Consider the following 20,624-nt stretch of genomic DNA (forward strand, 5'->3'; position numbering starts at 1 on the left):
GTGTGCAAAGAAAGGAAATGAACTAGTAGGGCTTGTATGGGTGTGTGTTTGAGGAGATGCATCTGCAGAAGTGGCCTCCTCTCTCCCTTGTACACTGAATCCTGACAGAATGATTGAATTAGGAGGCTGGCACTGTGTGGTTGCTATAGGTTCTGGAAAAAAAACCAGCTTTATTGAGACATAATTCATATACCGCGCAATTCACCCATTTAAAGTACACAGTTCACTGTTTTTTAGTTTATCTGCGGGATTGTGCAGCCATCACCACAATCTAATTTCAGAACATTTCTGTCCCTCTTAAAAGAAGCTATTGGTTCTTTTATAAAGAAAATGTAGTTTGCACTTTTTAAGAGACACTTTTTTCTGTTTTTGTTTTGTTTTTTTTTTCAGTAGGGATGCAGATGATCTTAGGTCCTCTGCAGAATCCTCCTGTTTCTCAGAAAGCATGTGTTTTTATATATAGTCATAAAATATATTTTAATGTTTCAAAGGTTACTTGCTTTTCTGACTTTTGGACACAACCTCATGAATATGTTTTAGTTACTGAGTTTACCTAACTACTACTAGTCGGGACCTTTTCAGCCTCAGGTGACAGACTCCAATCATTTGGTTAAGCATTAAAAGGAATTTGTTAGCTCTTATAACCTGGAAGAAGGAGGGTTGTTGGCTTCAAGGAGTAAGTGAATTTTGGGATCCTCCCTCCACCTCTCAGATGTTTTACCTCCATGTTGGCCACATTTGCCCATGTTGTAGCTGGAGGACTAGTGTGGGCCTGGGGTACACATGGGTTCCCCACTTGTGCTGAGCCAGGGCTGCAGCTGAGGGTCTGGTGATGGGGCTCACCTCAGCTTGCCTTGGTTTTTGTGTAGCTGGTATTTACAAATACCGTAGGTTTTGATTTCTTCATTCTGGGATTACAAATCTACTCATTTAAGCAGTGGGACAAAACAGTCATCTCAGGCCTGTTGCAGTAATTAGTGATGCTGATTCAGATGGTTCATCCGAGGTTTGAACCAGGCCCAGGCCCTGGATGCTGCCTTCTGAAAGATTCTCTCCAGCCAAGGGTTAACAAAGTGGGTCTCTTATGGTACTAGCTTTACCCTTCCAAGATGTTCAGTGCCGGATCCAATGCCTTATTTTCCTTGATAGGTTCAATATTCTCTCTGTTTTTTTTAAAAATTTCTTAGTTTTCTTTCTTTCTTCTTTTTTTTTTTAATGATCTATTTATTTGAGAGAGAGAGAGAGAGAGAAAGGGAGCACAAACAGGGGGAGGGGCAGAGGGAGAGGGAGAAGCAGACTCTCCGCTGAGCAGGGAGCCTGATGAGGGACTTGATCCCAAGACCCTGAGATCATGACCTGAGCTGAAGGCAGACGCTTACCCGACTGGGCCACCCAGGCCCCCATTAAATTTCTTAGTTGTCTTGACATTTAGTAAGTCACTCTAATTTGTATACCCTTGACATGACTAGGCCTGACTTTTTTTTTAAGATGAATAAAAAATATAACTTACCTGACATTGGTTTTTAAGACTGTTTTATACAGAGTTTCTTTCTTTCTTTCTTCCTTCCTTTCTTTCTTTCTTTCTTTCTTTCTCTTAAAGTGAGATTTAGTAAAGGTTTAAATTGAAATTTGGAAAACTTTTTTTTTTTATGATCCTGTGGTTTTGCTGTGTTATGGTGAGGCTGACTTTATACTGGGTAATTAAAAAGGTATTCTGAGGCCTGAATTGTAATTTTATAAATCTGTGGCATCAGCCGAAAAGGTTTTCTTTTACTTAACAAATCCTATTCAGCAACTGTTCTCTAAATACTTGGGACACGTTGGCACACAAGACAGACCAAAATCCCTGTCCTGGTGGAACTTGTCAAATCAGGTACGGGAATGAGGCAGCAAACCTAAAGACAATAAACAGCTGAAACTAAAGGATGCTTGAAGACTGTCCATGGTGTGGAGGAAGTTGGGGCAAGGGCAAGGGAAAAGATGAGGACTGTGGGTGGGGACTGTCATTAGGGTGTGGAGGCTTTTCAGAGGGAGAGATTTTACACAGATTTGGAGGAGGTAAGAGGGTTGGCCATGAGGCCTCGTGAGAGAAGAACGTTCTGACAGATGAACCAGTGCAGAGGCTCTTTAAGGTGGGAACTGCACCTGGAGTGCTCGCAGAGCAGACGGCAGAGTTCACGGGAGACCTTTGAAGTGGGCAGTCTTTGCGGGGGTTCTGAGCAGAGCACAGCGACATGATCTGAGTTAGACTTACGAAGGCTGGTGTCGAGCCTCAACTGCAGAGAGAGCAGTTGAGGCCATGCGGCCAGGAATCAAGACATGAGGGAGATGAGGGTCCTCGGACCATCCGGGAGGTGGTGAAGGTGGTGAGGTTCTGGAGATGCTTGGGAAGCAGAGCTCACAGATTTCCAGCAGACTGATGTGGGGTGAAAGGCAGAGAACAGTCCAGGATGATTCTAAGATTATTGGCTTGAACAGCTGAGCTGAGGTGGCTATCGATGGAGCGAGTTGGGATAAGGAGTTTTGTTTTAGACTTTTTTTTTTTTTTAATGTCTTGTAGACATCCAGTTGGCCTGGGGGTGCGCAGCCCGGGGGCTGGGACCCAGGAGAGGGCTGGGCCAGAGGTGTAAGTTTGGGGTGATGTTTGGAGCCTGAGATTGTACCAGATCAGCCAGTGAGGGGCGTAGGAGGGAGAGAGAAGGCTTTCAGCCTGGGGGTCTCTGTCTTGAAGAAGTGGTGGAGGAAGAGGAGCCCCTGGGGCACTGAAAAGTATAACCAGTGACTTAGGGAAGTAAAGCAAAGTAACAACCAAGTGTTCTGGAATTGAAACTTCTGTTAGCTTTTAAATAACTGATAAATGTGGAAATGCGTGCTTTGAATTGATCAAAAGAAATGATTACAAGTGATGTTTAAAAAGAATGTGCCTTCCTGTTGCTCTTGAGTTTTCTAAAAGCACGTAACTGAAAAATTTTAATATTCTCAGAGACACTGAGCTGCTTAAGGGTTTTGGAGAATCAAGGGAGAGGGAGGTGTTCCCGTTAATTTTAGTATTGCCTTCTCCTGTTCCTCTGTGTATTCGTGCACGGGCAGTTTTGTTTCTTTTTGTTTACTTGTTGGCAGCATTTTTTTTTTTCACGGTGCTATTATTATCTTGGAAACACAGTTTTTATTATTAAGGGAGCCCCACTTCTTTGGGGATGGGCGTGCCTTGACAACAGGATGGAGTGGGTCAGACAGCGTTGCCACCAGCTGATCTGTGCTTTCCCCTCCCTTCTCTGCCGGACCCTGGAGTCTGTGCGGGATTCATCCTGGGCTTTGTCTAGGGATGGAGAATGCTGGAAGCATTGGGGGAGATGGTAGAGACTGAGCCGGGCTGCAAGGCTGGGGCCGTTCTGACCAGTGGGTGGGTAGTAACAAGCCTGCAGGGCCAGACAAAGGGAGGGAGGGCCTGTGAAGAGGGGCCTGTCCCCTGGGCTTCAGTGACCACGGGGCTACTCTTTCTTCCGAGACATCTTCGGCAATAACACTTCAGTGCCTCAGGGGTTTGAAAGAAGAATTACAATTTAAAAGGAAAGCCCTTCATGCACTATTTGCATATGAGTGGCGCCTGTATAATTAAGAACAATTCAATTCCCTGCGCAGAATTGAAAGGGAGGCTCCAGCTACTTTGGCGGCTGTTCAGTGGAGTGCAGCCTGGAGCTGTCAGCTCCCTTGAATTAAGTTGGAGGCATTCTGCCAGCCTGCCTCCCCCAGCTACCTACCCTCCCCCCAACCACCCCCCCACTGCCGCCAATAAATTAAATTCTAAAACACTCTTTCGCCTTGTCCTGATTTGTTTCTGTGGAGTCTATGGAAATCAGAATATCAATCTTTACTATTTTGCTTTTCTGCCAACCTTAGAACTGACACTTCTGTACTCAGGGGGCAAACACTCTGCCGGGTACTTTGCAAGCTCTTTACATATAAATTTCATTTAATCCTCACAGTGGACCTACCTACTTACCTTAATTTTATAATAGTGGACACTGACATTCTGGTCCCAAGAACAGTAGATGGTCTCTTATACTCATCTTTCTAGTTAATTCTGCTCCTGTGGGTTGGTTTCTGATTGGGATCCAGTCACCTGTAAGCCTTGGGAATGTAGCAAACTTCTTTCATTGCTAAAACCTTGTCCCTTGGATTCCTTCCTCCCAAGACCAGGAAGGAAGCAGGACACCATCATCCCTGTTCTTCCTCTTCTGGTTTTGCAAGAGCTCTGCAGTTTGCCACAGTGTTGAAGGACTTTGAGAGCAGCAGGAAGGTAGTTGCTTTCCGACCTGGGGTTCCTGTCATCCATCCCCAGGGAAGGAGGCAGTGCATATCAATAATTGAGTGTGTTTCAAGCAGTCTTTGAAAAGTAGAATAATTTTTATTCCTTGCCTTCACGACAATGTAAATGGTGTTGGGCTCTTTTTGGCAAGGCCCCTTTGAGGACTTATTCCTAGCAGGTCAGGTGGGGACATCACCTGTGTGTTCCTTCTGGCACCGCTTATATTTCTGATGTGGTCACATCAGTATGGAATACCCTCCTAGCCTGGGTTCCCCGAAGTGTCTCATAGGGGTCCTTGCATGGGATTGTCCCTTCATGTGTAGTTAGGAGCAGAACGATAGGTTCTAAACTAGAAGGTAGTTTCTGTGTGCCCAGTCCTAAAAGGAGCTCACAGACAAGCATTTCTCAGTTTCTACCAGCTTGTGAACAAAGCCACCATAGGCTACTACCACAGTCAGTGGCTTTTCCCAGTGAAAGGCAGCCAGGAGCTCTCCTTTCTTTACTTAGAATTGTCTTTGTTTTGCCATAAGGTTTGGGTTACTTTTATTGCTTAACCATGTAGCTTTCTGATTTATTGGGAAGCTGTGGTTCTGGACCACATGAAAGGGGGACGCACTGGGAGCCCATCCCCCCAGGGCCAGTAGAGGCTGGAAGGATGAGGAAGTTACTTAGCATTATTTCTTCAGCAGTGGCCCCTGCAGTTTCTGGTGTTAGAGAAGGGTGAGAAGCTGTTTCAGTTAGAATTAAGTTTTTAGGTAACAGAGTTACAAGATATCAGTGGTTTAAAACAAGATAGATCCAAAAATCTATGAAGAACTTATCAAACTCAATACCCAAAAAACAAGTAATCCAGTCAGAAAATGTCAGCAGAAGACGTAAACAGACACTTCTCCAAAGAACACATACAAATGGCCAACAGGCACACAAAAAAATGCTCATCACTCAGCATCAGGGAAATACAAATCAAAACCACGGTGAGATACCACCTCACACCAGTCAAAATGGCTAAAATGAACAACTCAGGAAATAAGAGATGTTGGCGAGGATGCGGAGAAAGGGGAACCCTCCTACGCTGTTGGTGGGAATGCAAGCTGGAACAGCCACTCTGGAAAACAGTATGGAGGTTCCTCAAAAAGTTGAAAATAGAGCTACCCTATGACCCAGCAATTGCACTACTCGGTATTTATCCAAAGGATACAAAAATAGTGATGTGAAGGGGCACCTGCACCCCAATGTTCATAGCAGCAGTGTCCACAATAGCCAAACTATGGAAAGAGCCCAGATGTTCATCGACAGGGGTGAATGGATAAAGATGTGAGATACACACACACACACACACACACACAAACACAATGGAATATTACTCAACCATCAAAAAGAATGAAATCTTGCCATCTGCAACGACATGGATAGAACTAGAGTGTATTATGCTGAGCGAAATAAGTCAGAGAAAGACAAATACCATATGATTTCATTCATATGTAGGATTTTAAGAAACCAAACAGATGAACATAGGGGAAGGGAGGGAAAAATAAAATAAGATAAAAACAGAGAGGGAGGCAAACCATAGAAACTCTTAACTCCAGGAAATAAACAGAGCTGCTGGAGGGGAGGTGGGTTTGGGATGTGGTAACTGGGCAATGGGCATTAAGGAAGGCACTTGATGTAATGAACACTGGGTGTTGTATGCAGCTGATGAATCACAAACTCTACCTCTGAAACTAATAATACATAATATATTAATTGATTTTATATAAATTTTTAAAAATAAAGCAAAAAAATAAATAACATAGTTTTCTCTCTCCCGTGTGAGTCTGGACTTCCCAGCTTCTGGCTCCAGGAGGTCTTCAGGGACCACCCCCCTCCCCCACCCCCTGCTCCCTCCGGATCACCACACTGCCTTCCCTAGGGTACTGGGCCTGGTGCTCAGGATGCAGGGAGGAGGAAGGAATGAAGGAGAGGGCCAGAGGGTTCCTGGAAGCTGCTGCATAATACTCCAGCTTACCTCCCATTTGTTGGAACTTGGTCCCGTAGCCATACCCAGCTGCAAGGGAGCCCAGGAAAGGTGCCCACCAAAAAATTATATGAAAGAGGGAGAGAAGGAATATTAACGGCTGAAGAACAATTCCTGTCACACCGAGCCCTGGGAAAGAAACCATGAAACCTTTACCATTATTTCTCAAGGGAAGACTGTTTTTGACATAACACATTTTTAAGCCTTCCCCCTCACCCGCTGCAACCCCTAGGGAAAAAAGTAACCCAACCCTTCTGATTTGTATTAAGGAATACTTGTCTTTCTGGGAACATTCTAGTCTCGTTTCTCCCGTGTAAGTATTACTTGGGTTTCACATGAGAAAAAATCAGCTTTTAAGCCATTCTGACAGTGGGATTCTATCATACAAGAAGTGAGCTTGGCAGTAGTAAGTGATGCTCTGTGGGCAAGTGTGTGGTATATGCCAGTGTGTTTAGTGGACAGCTTGACAGGCCAGTTAAAAGAGCTGCTTCTACATTTTAAAAAAATATTCAGAGGGTAGGTTTGTTTTTTGTTTTTAAAGAAGACTTGACCTTGTTGAAGAGTGACGTGTTGTCCAGGTATTCTGAGAAGCAGGAATGCCTGGACACACAAGTTAGTATTGTACAAGACTAACAATGGCCGTGCTCTTCCCAGTAAGCTGACACTGCAAGTCCCGCACTTGCTCTGGCCCAGAAGGCTGCAAGGCTGGCCACTCCAATAACAGTTAAAAAGTGTAGACATTTCTCATTAGAGTTTTCCAACTGGATTGCTAATAGTCTTTGTAATTGCCTGAAGATGATTTTGATATATTGCTCACATTGGGATTAAAAAAAAAATCGGGGCACCTGGCTGGCTCAGTTGGTAGAGCATCTGACTCTTGATCTCAGAGTCGTGAGTTCAAGACCCATGTTGGGTGTAGAGATGACTTAAATAAGTAAAACTTAAAAAATTAAAAAAAAAATCAATTCATTGTGTTTGAATTAAAGTGTTGTTCTGGGATATGAAGTGATATAGGATTATTCTTTCATCCTACCAAGAAACTAAGAAATTACCTTGTATGTGTCAGTTTTTACCTTCTTGGCCTTTCATTGGTCTGTGTGCCTTCATTTCTGTTTCTCCCCTTGTCTGGAATTCCTCCTCCATTTCACCTGAAGACAGAACATACAGGGCTTCCAAGCCCTACTCTATGCTGCCTCTTCCAGAACAATTTTCCTAACCTGCTCCGCACCATTTTTTCCCTCTCATGGACTGTGCCCCACCTTGTATTATATGCAAGACCGTAAGCTTTTGATTCATCTCTGGAGGCTTTGGCTGTTGTAATATCTTAATTCAGGGAAAAAGAAGAAATTAATGGCATTGCTACTTTTATAATGTGAATAAGTATAGCTACCCAGTTGCTGAAAGGGTTATAGATAAGCTTAAAAAGTAGCTGGTTCATGTTCAGAGAACTAATATCTAAAGCTATATGGATGGCTTTGAGAGCTCAAAGTTGGTTTTCTGGAAATAGACACAGTATTGCAGAAACTTTGGATTGTCTGTCTGTGATTGAGAAGGAACGTCCTTCATCCTGAGTCTCCCCGTTCCCTTAGTGTTCCTGTGAATTTCTGGCTGGGCTTCCACTTCTGATGTGTAGCCTCTGGGCAACTCTGTTGCTGCTTGGAGACTGAATTACTTTTTCATCCTAACTTGTTGTCCTCGAGCTGAAAGGTAATGCAAAATGCGTTTTGTATTTTGCAGATTTAAAAATCACATTTAATTATTTTAACATATAGTAGAATCTAGGAAAAGATGTGACATCTTTAAACCATAGATGAGAAGCCATACTTTGCACCAAGGCGTAAGTTGGAACAGGAGTTAGGAAACATGGGCTTAATTACTGGTCTTTTCTTTTCTTTCATTTATTTATGTATTTCTTTTGCCTTTTCTTTTTTAAGTTTTTGCAAATCTAATCACTTAGCTAAAGGAGTTCTGTATGGCATGTGGACTGTGGTGTAAATGTAATAATATATTTTAAAATTCTTTGAAATGAAAACATAATGCTCTTTGAGGGTTCCTGGACCCAATTCCAATGTGTGTGGGAGTTCCCCCACATGCAACACGGAGCAATTCTAGGACACCAGCAGGATGTCCAGGAGTTCAACTCAATTCTGACACAACCTACTCAGAGATCTCACAGGTTAAGGGGTCAGACCTACAAGACAGCCCTCTCCACTGGCCCCTCACTTCAGATGCTGGTCACAAACCCCAGGTTGTTACCTGTGTTTCTGACTGACAGGTACAGATTGGTGGTTCCGATGACCTTCAATTAATTTGCTAGAGCGCTGTCAGAAATCAGGGAAACACTTAGGCTCGCCAGTTTATTAAAGGATAGGTATCAACAGCCAAATGAAGAGATGCATAGGGTGGGGTCTGGGGGAAAGGGCGCTGAGCTTCCATGCTCTCTCCAGGCCCTCCATTCTTTCTGCCTCCCTACCAGTTCACCAACCTGGAAGTCCTAGGAATCAGTCTCTGAGTATTTGTGGAGGCTTTCTTACAAATAAAGATAGACTAAGTCATTGGTCTTTGGCTGAATCAACCTCCAGCCCCACCCTTCTCCCCTCCCAGAGGAGGTTGGGGGCGGTGACTGAAAGTTTCAAGTCTCTAATCACAAGGTTGGTTCCCCTGGCAACCAGCCCCCCCATTCTTGGTTGGGGTCCAGCATTCATTAACATAACAGAAGACTCCTTTATCACCCTTAACACTTGGGAAATCCCAAGAGTTTTGGGAGCTATGAGCCATGAACTGTGGACAAAGACAAAATATATATGAGAAATCAATACTGACAAACCACAATATTGCAAATGCCTTTTGAATATAAGGTCCTGTTAGTGCCACTAGAAGGAGGGGACAGACTTGAGTGGTGTGATGTGTCAGGGCCCAGCAGGGCCTTCAGCATCCATTGCATGGGGAGTTAAGAAGAGTACAGGAGTCAGAATCTCAATAAGTCTCCCTGGGCAATATGGGCATACCGTGGTCCTGTATCCTCTGAGGATACATTCCAAGAGCCCCAGTGGATGCCTGAAACTAACTGCAGATAGTACTGAGCCGTCTATACAGTTGACCCTTGAACAACATGGGCTGGGAGCACTTACTCCCGACGCAGTTGAAAATCCACATACAACTTTTGACTCCCCCAGAACTTCACTACAAATAGCCTACTGTTGACCAGAAGCCTTATAGATAACGTAAACAGACACATTTTGTAGGTTCTGTGTATTATATACTGTATTCTTTTTGTTGTTGTTCTTGTTTTATTATGTTATGTTAATCACCATACATTACATCACTAGTTTTTGATGTAGTGTTCCATGATTCATTGTTTGCATATAACACCCAGTGTTCCATGTGGAACATGCCCTCTTTAATACCCATCACCAGGCTAACCCATCCTCCCACCCCCCTCCCCCCTAGAACCCTCAGTTTGTTTTTCAGAGTCCATATATACTGTATTCTTTTTTTTTTTAAGATATTTTTTATTTATTTATTTGACAGAGAGACAGAGAGCACGAGTAGGGGGAGGGGCAGGCAGAGGGGCAGGCAGAGGGAAAGAGAGAAGCAGGCTCTCCGCTGAGCAGGGAGCCCGATGCGGGTCTCAATCCCAGGACCCCGGGATCATGACCTGAGCCGAAGGCAGACGCTTAACCGACTGAGCCACCCAGGTGCCCCCATATATACTGTATTCTTAACATAAAGTAAGCTAGAGGGAAAAAAATGTTAAGAAAATCATAAGCAAGAAAAAATTCATTTACAGTACTGTATTTATGGAAAAAAATTTGGACCTGTGCAGTTCAAACCTGTGTTGTTCAATGATCAGCTGTACTGTTTTTCTTCCTAATCATACATACCTGTGATAAAGTTTAATTTATAAATTAGGCACAGTAGCAGATTAACAACAACAATAACAAAATAGAACAATTATGACAATATACATAAAAGTTATATGCATGTGATCTCTTTCAAAATACCTGATTGTACTGCCCTCACCCTTCTTGTGATGATGTGAGATGTAAAATGCCTACCTAATGAGATGAAGTGAGATGAACGATGTAGGCTTTTTGACCTAGCATTAGGCTAGTATTGACCTTCTGGCTGTATATCTGAAGAAGGATTGTCTGTTTCTGGACTGTGGTTGATGGCAGGTAACTGAAACCACAGCAAGCAAAACCGTGGATTGGGGGTGCGGGGGGACTGGTGTGCCGTGCTGTGATCCGAAGGGGAGTCTGAGCGAGGTGTTGAACTCCGCCATGGATTCCATTTCGATGTGCCCGTAGGCCAGCTGTGGGATGGCGTCTGGTGCATTTGGAAACCCAAGTCAGGAGCTCAGCAGAGGGGTCGAGTCCCCAGATACACAGTCTTGGGAAATGAATCAGTCAAACCACAGAAACCAGCTCTGGCTGATTCAAGCAGAAAAGGAATTTATTGAAAAGATGTTGGGCAGCTCTCAGAATCTCTAGGAAGACTTAAGAACCGGGCTCAGAAAACAAAGCAAGGAAGAGGGGACTTAGCAGATAGAACCACAGCCAGGATTGTGCCGTGGAAGCAGATGCTGAGGACACTGCGGTCCTTGACGCCTGCCCTGCTGGCTGGCTGCCGTGCCCATCTCCAGAACGATTCTCCGCTTTCTTGCCTTCCTCGTGGCACCAGCTCCCGATGCCCTGCTTCAGGCAGGTGAATCTGGCCATGTCTGGGTCATATGCCAGCATCCTGACTACACGTGGGGCTAGAAAAATGAGTAACTGGCCCTTTCTGAATCCAGGAGGGGTGACAGTGGGAAGTGTGTGGTGAAAGTAAGGAAACTTGGATGCTGGACAAAGAAATGACAGCTGTCCATATCGGAAGATGCACCCAGTTGGTGATAGCTGCAACTAGGGGGTAGGTATGATTGGCCAGAGTGAGACTTTAGGGAGCGCTGAGGGGACAGTCCTGTGGGGGAGAGGAGCTTGACAGGGAGCTGAGAAGGAGCAGCACAGAGGGAAGAGGGAGACTGGGCAAGATTTCCTAGAAACCAAGGACGGGCACTTCAGGAGAAGAGCCAGTGGGCAGATCGAGTAACCTCAGCACTTGCCTTCCCGGCGTGTCCTCACTGATGACCTCAGCAAAGCATTTTTGGTAGAGTGAGGGGGCAGGACACCAGAGACATGGATGGGAGGCGGTGTAGCATAGGGGCTCCTTCCCGGTCCGCCGGCCACCGGGCAGCGGAGTGGGCTTTGGCTGGTTGTTTAAACCCTCAAAACATGGGTTTCTTTGGGTATGGAGATGGGATAATAATGGTGTCCACAGAGGGTGCTTAGGATTACATGGGATAGTGCTGGGCGCAGCATCTGGTCCACTGTAAGTGTTTAATAAGTGTTCTCGCTGTCACTGTTACTTTCGCCCACAGTTGAAGGGTTGAAGGTCAAAGGGTCTTCTCAAGTGAGAATAGCATGAGTCTCTCCTGTGCCTAAGTGGAGAAAGACAGCAGGAGGGGATGCAGAGAATCCTGGAGAGGGCAGGATGGGTAAGGGCCTGGAATCAGCCCAGGTTCCACCCAGAAAGGGGCTTTGGGGCATTAGTCTTTGAGAGAAGGAACATGGGTGGTATGAACTGGGAGAACATCTTCACAACTTGAGGGACAGATTGGAGTGCGGGACTTTTGTTCTGGCCTTGGGAAGGCGTGGCCATCAACAGGCAGATATCCCATTATCAGTGAGAGCACCTCTGACAGACCCCTGCTGGTGGTATTGCTCCAGGCCTTTTCCTCTTTGCTTTGACCTTGAAGCCTGAGGCTTCGTGTAATAGAAGAAGCTGGGAAAATCATGTCCAACCAAATGATTTCCCCCCCTCTTTGGGGATTCAGTGGGGAAAAACACTGGTTTCTGCCTTCATTGTTCAGTGGTTCTTTGCCAGTAGTTACTTTGCCAGGAAGAATGGCGATTCTAACCGTGGTAGATGTGCTTTGTGTCTATCATATTTTTCCTCCGTAAACTTCTGGGAGAAGTATTTTTTTTTAAGTTAAGAATAAGAACTGAAAGCAACTTGTAGAACTAAGATTACAATGTGGAATTTCATAACTCACGTAGTTCTAGAACTTATTTCATAAATCACACAGTTTGGGCCTTTTCGCCGAGGTCCCTAAAGCTGGGTACCTTTGGATCATAGGAGTGATTAGGGAGGGCGGTGTCTGTGCTAACGGTCGGTGGGAGCCTGTGGAGGCCTCACCCTAGAGTGGCCGGTCTCATGTGTGCAGGCTTCAGTAAGGGCTGCCCTAGGCAGGAGCTGCTTCTATCTGTGCAGGGATCCATCCCAGTTCTGTGTAGCGGAAGAGTACTGAAATCCCCCTGGGCGCCTGGGACTAGCGGCTGAGTCCTGGGAATACCTGTTGTTGGCTCAAGGTCCAAGGGAATTAACAGCGCATGAGTCCCTACCTTTGTGGAATCTGTAGGTCTTCTCCAGCGTTCGCAGCCCTGGGCTCTGATGGGCGCTCCCATTCTCCTGACTAAGGAGAACAGCCCAGTAAGTAGCTCAGTAGCATAACATGTCTTTCCTTGAATGCTTCAGAGTCTAGACAATAGTGTTATTTTGCTACGGTCTCCTTTGTTACCTTTCTGAGGCAGAGAGGGTTTGCAAAATATGTGTGAAGCCAGTTCTCTTGTCCTTGTACTCATCCAGTGGCTAAAGCCTGGTCATGGCCCTCTCTCGAGGGATTGAAAGAGTTTGCATGGAAAGGCAGGGAGCTGTAGATGTTGGGGCTTTGAGAGGCCGATGGAAACCAGTCCATTTAGGAATATGAAAAACCAGACAGTTCCATCCTCCCTGGAGGTGGTCACTGTTGTTTCTCAAATCCCTGCCAGAGGGTAAAGTTATTTTTCACCTGTTCAGAAAGGACAACAACAGCCTCTGAAGGCTGTGTTCTGAAACACTACAGTCTTCTCCAGAAACTGGTTAAACCTTCAGGTTCCTTTAGGAGTAAAGGCCCAGCACAGACCCACAGTGCATGAGACCTGTTTCAGGGCACGTTGTGGCGTGTGTCGGGCTCGTGTCCCATCCCAGTGTTCTCGTTGTCCAGCAAGGCCTCATCGTTGGCCCCCTCCCTGTCTGCTCCCTCCTGCCCTCACGGTTCATGATCTGTACTCCACCACTCAGAGCCGCCAGGCCAACTGTCTAGTGTGTTTTCCTTGCTCGGATGGTGTTCTCCAGATGTGGCCTGTGCTTTCCTTAGCCTTTGTGTCTTCCCTCCGGCTGTTAGTTTTGTTCAAGTGGCCTTCCTTCAGTTTCCATTCAAGGTCACTGTTCCTTGAGGCCCCTGCCTCCTCACACCCCCAACCCCAAGCCTTTCCTGACTTTTTCAGAGAGTTCTGTTCCTCTCTTTGAACTTCTTGATCTTTGAGTTTTGCTTGTTGGCCTACAAGCCTTGTCTGGCTCCCTGGATCTTAACCTTGAGGGGAGAATCTTTCTAGAGCTAGCCCCCTGCCCTGGGGCAGCCAGTCCTTACTGAGTATTTGCCACAAGGCTGGGTCTGCAATTCCTGGGCCATGTTGCTCATTCCAGAGGGGTGGAGCACTGCGTTTGCAGTGATGTGTTCGTTTGGTCCGATAACATTTCTGAGTGGCCTGAGCAGTTGGTTATAGTTAACTCATTTCCATATCGAAGTCACTGGACTGAAATGTTTTTATTTTTATTTTTATTTTTTTTTTAAAGATTTTATTTATTTATTTGAGAGAGAGAATGAGATAGAGAGAGTATGAGAGGGGGTAGGGTCAGAGGGAGAAGCAGACTCCCCGCTGAGCAGGGAGCCCGATGCGGGACCCGATCCCGGGACTCCAGGATCATGACCTGAGCCGAAGGCAGTCGCTTAACCAACTGAGCCACCCAGGCGCCCCTGGACTGAAATGTTTTAATGGGTATGTCTTATATCAGCAGATAGATTTAATTTTCCTAGGAATACAGAGTCTGGGCATCTGAACACTCCTCTAAGGATGTCAGAGTCATGCTCCTTAAGTTTGCCAAAGAGAAAACTCATATCGGAGCTGGGACCTGAACCAAGGTCTTCTCATTTCCACAGAAATTTCTTTTCTCTTAGTCTACCCACTTTTTTGAACTGTTTCTTTGTTTTATATATAGAGAAAAAAAGTTAGCTGAAGTTTCTGAAAAAAGAGGAGATAAAAGAGGAAAAGTCAGATAATCTTAGGCAATGATATTCTTTCCAGACAGCACGTGTAGAATTCCTCCTCCACGTGTCCTGCCACTGAGGGAAGAGTCAGCTCTGCGGAAGGCAGGTGTCTTCAGAAGGGCTAAGAGAGTGTATGGGGCAGGGTCCATATAAACAAGAGCCCCCTCACCTCAGATTACTGTCACCTGTATTTCCCCTCCCTGTGTTCCTGTTAGAGAAGCAAAATGGCTCTTTTATTTTTCTCTTCTCATAAATGGCTTTTCCTTAGAATTCTCTTGCTGGTGGGGGAGGGGTGAACATTAGAAATACGTGGCACGAATTTATCATTTGTTTTTACAAGATGCCTGAGTTTATTTTACGCCGGATGAGGGGACTCCTAAGAGTGAAAGAGGCCAGGTGAACTGTGACATAAAAGAAGCATTCACATGACTAAGGGCACACATGTGAAAAGGTTAATGCTGACTTGAGTAAAGGAGAAAAGGGAGGGAATTTTGTCTTTTACTGCTGTAGCTCGTAAAGCTTAAGTTACTTTGATGTCATCGATTTGGAAATGAAAACTTTGGCATCTTTAAACACAGTATAATTTCTTAGCTACCACTGATATTTGAGGATGGTTGTTGATGTCCACAGTTGGCTAAATTTTGGCAGTTTGCTGCGTTTTTCCCCCTTCCGTCTTTAACAAATACTTGAGGGCATGTGCGCATGTGTGAGTATTGTCCAGGGCAGTACCTACGTCTAAAATGGTTTTATCTTTGAAAACTAACTTTTTAACTTAGGCAGTGATGTTAAATCTCCTTGTAACTTGATCTCCTTTCCAAATTGTAGTCAGGTGAGTTGAAACTGACCAAAGAGAAAAATGAATGTGTTCTATGACTTTTAGGAAGAAATATTGACATGATTTTACTTCTCCATTATGAGACTAAAATAGGGTTTTCTCTGAAGTTAGAGAAATTTTGGCTGTGTCTAGTCTATTGCTTTAAGTTGGACCTTACATATCTGATTTTTGTTGGGTTTGTAAAACTTCCTGATTGTGGGATTTAAAAATCTCTGTTGTGATATGAGATGGCCCAGGTTTATATTTCATTTGTTCTATTCAGAGATAATTACTGCTACCCGTTTGGGACTTTTAAATCCCCAGGTCAGCTCTGACTCAAGCCCAATTGGCTTCTCCATCTGTTCTCATTACTTTTCTTGTTAGGTGACAGTCTTCCTCTTAGTAACATGATCTAATATTTATTGCACTTTTAACTGTGTGCCAGGCATGAAGCAAAGGCATTATTATCTGATTTTAACCTCAGGATAACTATATGGTAGATACTGTTGTCATCTTCATTTTAAAATAATAAGGCTGGAACTTTTGAGAAGTTAAGTGATTGACCTGCTCAGGACTAGAGAGTGGTGACCTTAGGCCTGGAATCTAAGTTTGTCTACACTCTGAAGCCCAAACCCTCACCCAGCCACTAGACTGCCTTGGTTCCTTGGGTAGGTCCTGTGAACTTGGATAGGCCTGAACTCCATACTAGCTTCATGTTACTGATCTCGACAGATCTGCATTGGCATTCTGGCTCTCTTAGTAGCTGTGGGATCTTGAGTGAATTGCTTAAATCCCTAAAACCTTGTCTTCGTTCAGAAGTTGGGTGTGAAATCTGATGATAAATCCACTTTCGGTGCACGAGACAGGAAGAGACTATAATTATTTTACTTATTACTTATACAGTGGCCTGACTTTTCTAAGATAGTTTTTGGCATGCGAAGTTGCCTGTTTTCTTTTTCTTCTAGAATGCTGAGCCCTGGCCACCTCCATCTGATGTTGGCACTTCTTTACATCTCTCACCTCCTGGGGTTCTCCAAAACATTTCTGGAGGCAACTAGGTGTGTTAGTGGCCTTTTGGTACACAAGTCATGGAGTGGGTCCTGGCCTTTTGGGGTTGGAGGGAGACCAGTAAACAGCATACCTCTTCTCGGCTCAAGTTCAACACCAGTGGAGAAGCGGCAGAAGTTGGGCAGATGGAGACTGAGCTGTCACCTTGATTTAGATAGGGGCAGTAAAGTGAAGGGAGGAAGGAAAGATTGCAGCCAGGATTCTCCCTATCAGATGAGGATTTTGGAGGGGTTCTTTGGTCTCTGTGTTGTTTGCACCTTCAAGGAAATGGGAGACGGGCTTGCTGAAGGTCACAAAGCTTCTATCGGCCAGCAGCTCTGAAACTCAGATGTCCACTCCTGGACCAGTCTTGGGACCATGTTTGGTGGAGCACTTAGGTGGTGGGAGGAGACGAGGGAAACACTGTATTTTGGAAAGTTTGCTGGAATCTTTGAAAATAGCTACACATGTTCCATTTCAGGGCTTCTTCAGTTAAATATTTTTGGATTACATGGCTTTTAAAATGTCATATGACCCAGGTGCCTGGGTGGCTCAGTTGGTTAAGCGTCTGACTCTTGATTTTGGCTCAGGTCATGATCTCCGGGTCATGAGATTGAGCCCCGAGTTGGACTCTGTGCTCAGCATGGAGTCTGCTTGAGCTTCTCTCTCTGTCTCCCCCCACCCCACCATTTGTGCATGCTCTCTCTCAAATAAATAAATATTTTTTAAAAAATAAAATGTCATATGACCACTGATAGTTTCTTGGTGTATATATCACACATACACACGCACATACATATATACACATGCTTTGCATTTTAGGTCTTTAAGTATATTTATGTATATGTATGTATATGTGCATGTACATTATGTTATTATGTTATATATAATATATGTTTTTTCTTTTGTTTTCTATATATGTTTTTGGGTATGTTAATTTGTGTCTTGGTTCTGAAGAAAAATCATCATAATGATTAAAAACTGCAGAAAAATATGACTGCCATGTGAGGTTTTATGTAATGATTATTCTTAAAAATACAGATTTGGTGATGGTTTTGGCCTTGAGGGGCAACCCTGGCTACACTCCCCATCCTTTCCCTGTTACAGATAGTCTACTAATTTAGAGGCCAAATCTCTTTCCCTCTCCAGCCCCTCACCTCCACCCACCTTACATGTATGTCTTTTCTTGATTTGGAGTTTATGAAAATAGTCATGTTATTCAAATGCATCCAGAAATGAAGCCTATTAAAACTTAAATGCTTCCCCATTTTTGTTGAATGTTTACAGAATCTGTACATTTGATACGAAGTTATATTAACCATCATCTAATCATCTAAAAGTATCTTAAATTTTTGCAGCTGTAGAATTATATTAGACTTCTGATAATTCAATTTTTACATTTAAAACCAATTTAGACTTATCTATAAGGGAGTAAAATTATATCTCGTGAGAGCCATTGGCCTAAGTATATACTCTTAACTCAGCATTCAAATTTCAAAACTACAACAAAATTAATCTGTCTTGTCTTTTCTTTTTTAGCTTCTCAGACAAACTATTTAATGGAAAGGGCTTACATTTTCAGCCGTCAGTTCTAGATTTTGGAATTCAGTAAGTATCTTCTTTATAATTTTTAATAACTTGTTTAATTTGCATTATTTGCTGTCAGGATATCATTTATATATATGCTTAAAATATATTAATATATTTAAAATGTATTTATATATAACATTTATATATCTATATATAAAATGTTAAGTACATTTTAAGTATATTAGTAATATAAGGGATATTGACCTTGGGACTTGTTAAGAGGAATATTTTTGTGAAAAGGAGAGTGTAAAATTGTTTTAGCCATTTCTTCGGTTTTTAATAAATACTCCTTATAATGTTTTATTGTGATTGGAATTTAATAAGAAGTCAATATTAAGTCCTGTTTTTCTATAACAAATCAGGTCATTTTATAGTGAAAAACACTAAATACTGATGGTTTCTGAATTCTTTTCATTAGATTCATTTGCTTGTTTTTACTTCCCGTTATACTTTGTTATGCTCTGTGCAAACGTTAGTTGTTACCATTAAGACTTTGGAAATAAGTCAAGTGGGGAAGACAGCATATAAACTGTAATTACTTAACAGTGCATCACATTCAGAACCAGGAAGATGAAGGGAACATGACTTGAGTGTTGGTTGAGGGACTAATCTGGGAACTTGGAGAAATTAGGAGAAGGGCGATGCTAGGCCGAAGGGAGAACTTAAGGACTCTTGTTGGCATTAACACTTTTAAAGTGGTTGAAGTTCGAAACTTCAGGTGTTAAACGCCCTGGGTGCAGCATATCTTGGCACTGAGAAGATACGGTTTCATGTTCGTAGAGTTTCAAGTATGGAAGTGAAAGTGTTTCAGGTGTCAAAGCTCTGCTTACTTAAGCAGCCTGGAACATCAATTTCACAAAGAGCTGTTTTGAGTTTCGGGATGAGTTAGGTGAATGAAATAGGCGTGGTGCTGGGAGAGCATCTGGGGGGAGTTAGTGGTGGGCTCCTGGGGTGCCCTCCTTGACTCATCTGGATTGCCTTCTTTCCCTTTCCTTCTGATCAGCAAAAGATTAGAGCTGCAGTAAAGAAGGAATTTTAAATGTAAAAGTACCTTGTTGAGCTTTTAAAGGAGATTCTGTAAAAGGAAGGAGAGAGGAAAGTGGGAAGGGCGCTTGCTGACTTTACCAGATTCTAGGTGTCTGTTTTTTTGTGTTTGAATTTGTATATTTTTACTGTTAGGTAAAGAAACGTTCAAAGCTGAATTTATGATAAAACCTCACTGGTTTGAGATTCTGAAAGATCGCTTTACTTAGGTGAAAAGTCTTTATCGTAAAAGGGAACTTTAATGCAGGACCTACTTTTAAAAATATATATTATACAACATTGTGCTGTATGTTAACTAACAAAAATTAAATTAAAAATATGGAAGAGAAAAAAGAAAAAATATATTACAGATTGGTAGATATAATGAATAGTAGTATGTACAGTTAGATGAGGATAATAACTCTAGTTCATAGGATGCTGGCTATGATATATTTACTCTTCAGTAAGATAAAAGTCCTGTGATCAGTGCACATGGAGGGATGGATGTCTTGGCTACAAATGTTAATTAGCTGTATGCATCCGTTTCTGGTCCTGATGACTTGAAGCAGGTTGAAAAGCAAATGTTTACAATGTTTTATTTGCAAAGGTTATTTACACTTTAGCCTCCACTCACCTTTGGATGGTTCAGTTTTGTTTATGTAGTACTTTATAGTTCTCAAAGTACAATTGTGTCTCTTGTCAGTTGAGTCTTCTATCAATCCTAGAAGGATAGTGGAGTAGTGGGGGCAGGTATTATCTGAGAGAGAGAGAGAGAGTTGCTTGTGTGTCATTTTCAAATATCTCTATACTTGAGCATGGACTACAGATGCTCATGAATTTGTTGCTGAGCAGTAATGTTTTTTGCCCAAGGGCATTTCACTAGAAGTGACAGAACAAGTCTTCTGATTTCTAATCCAGCACATTCCATGCTATTTTTTTTTTTATAAGTGAGCTCTAGGATATGATTATGGGAATAAATTAATTTTGCTTAAGTTTTTTAAAAATTTCGATAAGAACAAACGGTAATCTAAGTTAGAACACTTCTTTTTTTTTTTTTTTAAGATTTTATTTATTTATTTGAGAGAGAGAGAACATGAGTGGGGTAAGGGGCAGAGGGAGAAACAGGCTCCCCGCTGAGCAGGGAGCCCGATGTGGGGGCTTGATTCTGCAACTCGGGATCATGATCTGGGCTGAAGGCAGACACTTAACCGACTGAGCCACCCAGGCATCCCAGAACACTTCTAAAATTAGTCAAGTTTTTCCTTACTTTTTAACAAATGGTCTAATTTATAGGCATTAGATTCGAACTTCAGCCAGAGAGTTCTTCTCCTGATTTCTTCAATGCCCTTGCTCAGCTTTTGCTATTGTTTGTTTCGAAGCTGACCTTGGGCAAACCCAACCCCATCATTTTTCATAGCTTTGGTTTCCCTCTGGGATACAGAATCAGGATTGTGAGATTCACCTGCCTTCTGCCCACTTCTTAGGGTTGATTATAAGGGTTAATATTCCGCTGGTCCGGAGATTAAAAGTGCTAATCATTCATAAGAGATTTTAATCATTCTTTTATAGTATTAAATTAATAGAGTATCTTCCAGTTGTCACTAGTGAAGGAAATTCTTATCCTCATAACAGTTTTAAA

The 20,624-nt window shown here is 43.1% G+C and overlaps 1 protein-coding gene across 2 annotated transcripts in view; it reads left to right on the forward strand.

The window, feature by feature from the left end:
* Nucleotides 1-20,624, forward strand: part of TMEM131L (transmembrane 131 like) — a 160,320-nt gene that overhangs the window by 61,735 nt on the left and 77,961 nt on the right. For both annotated transcript variants that reach the window (XM_078069327.1, XM_078069328.1), the window contains one exon: nucleotides 17,912-17,980. In XM_078069327.1, the coding sequence (XP_077925453.1) occupies nucleotides 17,912-17,980 (69 nt within the window). The remainder of the gene's footprint in view (nucleotides 1-17,911; nucleotides 17,981-20,624) is intronic.

The sequence above is a fragment of the Halichoerus grypus genome, chromosome 3, assembly GCF_964656455.1.
Source record: "Halichoerus grypus chromosome 3, mHalGry1.hap1.1, whole genome shotgun sequence".
NCBI classification, from domain to species: Eukaryota; Metazoa; Chordata; class Mammalia; order Carnivora; family Phocidae; genus Halichoerus; species Halichoerus grypus.